The following is a 5,796-nucleotide window of genomic DNA, read 5'->3' as shown; positions in this document are numbered from 1 at the left end:
TTCTTAAAATTTAAGGTTTTTAACGGTTTTCGTGAAAACCCGGTAAACGGTTCTAAGCCTTGATATTATTTTATATCACCATGAATATTTAAGTTTGTCTTAAACACTTAAACCATATCCTATATTCGTAGCGAAACCATCAATAACCAATAGGTACCTTTAACAGATAATATGATGCGTATAATGAAACATTGAAATCTCGAAATCTTTGTGAAAATGTTTTAAGGCTTCACCATACTGGTTTCTATCTGTTGTACTCAAACAAAAATTATCCGAGTATCCGTAACTCAGATAATTAGTCTGGAAATTGTATAAATTCTTTATCAGTTTATCATATCTTAGATAATCCAAATCGTATTTTGACCATTGTTAAAAACTTTTAGAATTTATGGGGGCGGTGGTAAATTCTCGCGATTGTATGGTAAACTCTCCCGAGTCAATCTATGTTCACCTGAAGGAAATGTGTAAGCCCTACCGGGTAAATTATATGTTTACTGAACGAAATGTGTAAACTCTCCCGGGTCAATATTATGTTTACCTGAAGGAAATGTGTAAACTCTCCCGAGTTGTTTTAAATGTTATTGCTACTCTATAAATTGACCCCAACTGCAGAGACTGTGAATGTCATTTAAAATTTTTACTATCAATTGTATTACTGTTAACCTGTATTTTCTATTTAAATATTAATTATTTATACCTTAAGTTTTTTTAAATCAGTGTGTTCCAATTACCATAAAAAGCAGTATTTTGACTATAATATATTATAGCTCACAGCAACAATGATTTTTATTATTAACAGAATTATTTTAGTGTTACCAACTCTGTTATACGAATAATGTCCCATTCTCCTCTACCTTTGTAGTACTGAATTAGACCCGAGAGAGTTTACATGTTCCCGTCAGGTAGTATTAAACTAAACTCGGGAGAGTTTACCATCGGAAGAATTTACATGTCATTAAAATCGGGAGAGTTTACAATCGCCCATTTATGGTAATCACTAATCACTCAAACAATATTTGTGTGCCACGTACAATGAACGACACTGTTTTTGTCCGCAAATTGTATTCATTGCTTTAAACATATTTTCTATATTTTCAATTGAGATTTAATTCCACCAATTTTTCTCATTTTTATTTTATATTTCCATTTAATCAACTTTTAACTTATTTAAAAGAAGTTCTGTCAGTTCATTAAGTTCATCTTGTTATATCTGTGTTAGAGGTTAACATTTTGTATCAGTTACAAGTTTTTGAACACCTACATATATTTTCCTGTGCTTACTTTTTTATACTTCTACTGTCGGAGATGCGGGCGTGTGTGGGTATATGGCGTTGTTGTTTTCGAATCGCTTTTATAGTTTTTTCCAGCCTATATCTCCCAGCATACCCAAAAACCACTGATTTTGTCATTCTTGTTCCCCGAACATAACAGACAACCGGTTAACCAACATACGCGTATGTTATACGTGCCTCACAGTTTTTATTTCACGTTCTTGGAGAGTGCACAGTTAAGCATCTTCCCGGCCTTAGATGAAAATCACCCTCTTAATATGGCCCCAAAGCACAATTATATATTTCAGAGTTAGTGAGTATTATTTCATGAGTAGGTACTTACAAATATGTCTGACGTGAGCCACAATTTTTTGTAAACCAATTAATTATTGACTTATTTTAACCAATTTCTTCGAGTCAAGTCTGATCAAATATTTTGTATGCTTTATAATAATAAATACATAATCATACCTAAAATTTGTTCTAAATACAGAACATAAGTGTGTAATTTGTTTTATCTTTCAAATTGACCTTTATCTCTTTTTAAATGTACCTACCCATTAGTACATAATATATTGTCGAAAACAAATCAAATATCGATTGTAAATAAATAAACGTGTAACAGTAGTCACGTTCAGGGCTGGATTTAGAACAAGTGCCGCCCAAGGCCCTTTGAAATATACCACCCCTACCCCAAGAAAAAAAAATTTGTAATTATTTCTAATAAATCCATTTCATTTTAATGAAATTAGGTCAATAGTCATTATAAAACGTTTACGACCGTCACTCATATTGAAAAAATGCTAAATACTGTAAATTATTAATTATTATTTATTAAATATATTATGTTGTAATATGCACTCCCGACAATAACGAACAATAAACTGAAATGAAGTGTGGTCGTGTGTGATGTGGATACACAATATCTCAAGCCAATTTCTATATATATTATATTTTTATCGTAATTACTTTTAGGAACAACTTATATTATTATGTACCTAGGTAGGTATCTTATCTTTATAGCTCACATTACGAGAAAATTGATTTCAGGTAAATGACATTTTCAGTGTCATGCGCCCGTATATTTTACACACAGGTATCTAAAAAAAAATCATATAAATATTTCATGCATTTATATAATTTTTTTTTTATTTCTTACAAAATTTGTCGCCCCAAAAAATTTGCCGCTCTAGGCCCGGGCCTCACGGGCCTAGGTGTAAATACGGCCCTGGTCACGTTGTTGAAAAAATAATAGCAATAAGTACTTACCTTTAAATTATATAGCTAGCTTAAAATGTAATACTTCCAGGTCTTATTGGCAAACTAGTGAAGTACGTGACACCGCTGACGATCGTGCCAACTGTATCGCTGGTGGGCCTGTCGCTATTCGAGAACGCTGCCGAATCGGCTTCCAAGCACTGGGGCATATCGATGGGGTAAATAAAGTTGACTTAACATTAATAACAATGATATAAATATATAATTTAACAATTATATACCTATGGTATTGATGGTGTAGAAATCATATGGTGCGCTGAACAATTAAGTACCCCTGTACTCCTGAGTACCTACGTGTTATGTGCATATTGTGCGACTGTGAGCTATTGTGTAAACAAAATATCTCTGTGTATTAAAAATTAGAATGGCCACAATCGACCACTCGAGAATTAAGATCTCAGTTATCTGGTTATAGATTATTTTGTACGATCAGAAATTATAAATGAGAACCGTGTACACTTTGTACATGTAACAATGTACATAGGTAGTTTATTTGTTGTATGACACTATGGTTTTCAGCCATTTATTCAGCAATTTGGTGGGTAGGTATATTGTTAGAAATGTTTAGATTTTTATTTATGTTGTCCGAGAAAGCACACCAGTTTGGTTTTTCTTTAAAAAGGTAATTATTTGAGCGATACAATGGATACAATGGATAATGTATGTATACTTTGACTGGATTATGGCCAAACTCTAACTCATCGAGAGGTTCCTGAACAATGTTGTACTGAATTTATTTAAAATATAAAATATCAAGAATGTCAGGAAGTCTATTACACTCGTTGGAAAAAAGGTTGGTTTGCTTCGTACCGATATTATACAATTAGAATCAGATATGTATTTTAGTTCTGAGCGGAGCGAGGAAGCTAACGGTTTTACAATGGTGTTTATTTTTTTTTTTATATCCTGTATACAAAATTTCTACCAGAAGGAGTGCTTCGATTTCAACATATAGTACTTTATCTTTTAGCAAATTGCATCAAGATGGTACAAGGTCATTTTTAGATTTTCTCAATAGTTATTTAATGTCACGGGAAAACCCACCGAAAAATTACGAAAAAAACGCTAAAAATGGGATTTTAATTTTTAACGCTTTGTCTATCACTATGGAAACGAATAAAAATTATAATATTATAATATTAATTCAACTCACATGATAAAATAAATAATAACAATATAAAATATCCAGACTGATAAACCGTCTCCGCTCAGAATCGTTTTTCTTATACAATGATATTATATTATTGAATTCAAGTCTAATACAATGCATTTATACAATGACCCACTTGTAATCTACTGTACAGCAGAGCGACATCCACTATCCTGCTTTTTGTAATTTATTACTGTTCGGATTAGTGACGCGGCATCCCCAATTTGTGTTTTGAATTTCAATCGCCCGCCATAATGATATTATTTAAGTTCATTACTTGATCGTAATCAGAGATGTGCATTGTGCGACTTGGAGGATGATGTGTAGGTATATGTTGATGTTTCATTTTGTTACGAATCAGTATTGCTACACCACCCATGGAACATACTGGTATATTACGGTCCGCACGATACATGCTATAGCCGTGGAATTTAATTTTGCCCGTGTTAGATAAGTGAGTTTCTGTTACACAAGCAGTAACGATATTATGGTGGTTGAGAAAAGCTAGTATAAAGTTTCTATGATTTTTTATACCGTTGGCGTTCCAATTTGATAAGGTAGTATTAAAGGGAACCATGAAAGCTAAGGTCTAAGCTAATTATGATGATTGGCAGATTTTTGATTATTTTCTGCATGAGTTGAGTTACGCATGTGTTTGTAAGAGGTAAGAGTGTTTTCATAAATCTATTATCGTTATCTGCAGTGGTGTTCGTTTACCTGGTATTAAAATTATTAGTGTGCATATATTGATTTTTTGGTATGGGAATTTTGTTACTATAGTTATTCTAGTTATGAGAATAAGTGACGACTTTATTTTTGATTTTGGATATTTCTTTATAATATGAACATCCTCTGTAGCTAGCTGGATGATTACTGTCGCAGTTTACGCATTTTGGAGGGATTTATTTAGTGTTTTGACATGAGTATAGTGATGGTTGCCCGCGTATTTGACACACCTGGGCGATAAGTGATAGAATTCTTTTGTATGTAAAAATCTTTGACAATGTGTACACTTTTTAGGGTTTTCTTGGTTGGATTGATACTACATAGTGTAATAGTATATTTAAAGAATAAATATCTGATAGTGAGTTTTGAGTTGGACAACGACAATAATTGGTATCCGATTTTTAAAACGGTTTTGCAGACGTATTATTAATCCTATTTTGAAGTGTAGAACTGTAAGTTCTTTGAAGATCTATTCTTCTGTAATTGGACTGGGAGGTCCCTGATAATAACTGATAATTGTTTTTCGGTGTGGAATTGATAAGTCGTCGAAAGTATGATTGGAAAGATAATTAGGAAAAGTTTCGTAATTTGAAATATTATAAACATAAATTGGTGGTATCTTAGTTCTAACCTGTAGTCCTGGGTATTGCGCTGCTCGTGGAAACGCCGTCTTCATCCTTCTTAATTTTTACTACACCTAGAGGTCTTTCTGTACTATCTTTGACAAATCTATGGTTTATGGACAGGAAATATAAATGTTCCAGTGCTCGAATGTACTTTAAACGAAAATCATTTTAAAGAAATGTTAGAGCTTGTGTTTACGCTTTTCTTTGGCCTAATAAAATATAAATAAATAATAAAACATTTACGATTTTTTGTCTGCAGAACGATCATACTACTGACGTTATTTTCGCAATTCCTAACCAAAGTCAAGTTTCCGGTTCCGACGTACAGCAAAACCAACGGATTTTCTATCAGCAAGTTTAACGTATTCCAGCTGTTTCCGGTAGGTACCTGTCTTATCTGAGCATACTCGTAAATATAACTGATATGTAATTACTAATTATAAACTAATTAAGCAATCATTCCATACATTGGATAACAAAAACAGCTAATGTGTATAGCCAATAGGTATAGCCGTATAAGTTATGTAAATTCTACTGACATAAAATGTTTTGTAATATAATTTAACTACAGTATAACTCGTATAAGACGCTCTTCTATGGACCAGCTCTGCGAGCTTTATGCGAGAACTAGGAAAAAAAAAGTGATTAAAATATCGAATTAATTATTATTTTTATTATTGATGATCATTTAATCCACTAAATTCGGTAATGTTGAGACGGGCGGAAATCTCTATAGTATTTCTAT

At 32.5% G+C, this 5,796-nt stretch overlaps 1 protein-coding gene across 3 annotated transcripts in view; it reads left to right on the top strand.

Annotated features, from left to right (window-relative positions):
- The window catches only part of LOC100167380 (solute carrier family 23 member 2), a gene marked incomplete at its 3' end in the record, with an annotated part of 25,653 nt that extends 20,222 nt beyond the window's left edge, over window positions 1-5,431 (top strand). For all 3 annotated transcript variants that reach the window (XM_029486004.1, XM_029486005.1, XM_001946013.5), the window contains 2 exon segments: window positions 2,581-2,707; window positions 5,311-5,431. In XM_029486004.1, the coding sequence (XP_029341864.1) occupies window positions 2,581-2,707; window positions 5,311-5,431 (248 nt within the window).
- Between the last annotated feature and the right edge of the window lie 365 nt (window positions 5,432-5,796).

The sequence above is a fragment of the Acyrthosiphon pisum genome, chromosome X, assembly GCF_005508785.2.
Source record: "Acyrthosiphon pisum isolate AL4f chromosome X, pea_aphid_22Mar2018_4r6ur, whole genome shotgun sequence".
Taxonomy (NCBI): domain Eukaryota; kingdom Metazoa; phylum Arthropoda; class Insecta; order Hemiptera; family Aphididae; genus Acyrthosiphon; species Acyrthosiphon pisum.
The sequence above is the reverse complement of the archived record's forward strand: the minus strand, read 5'-3'. Positions and strand labels throughout refer to the sequence as shown.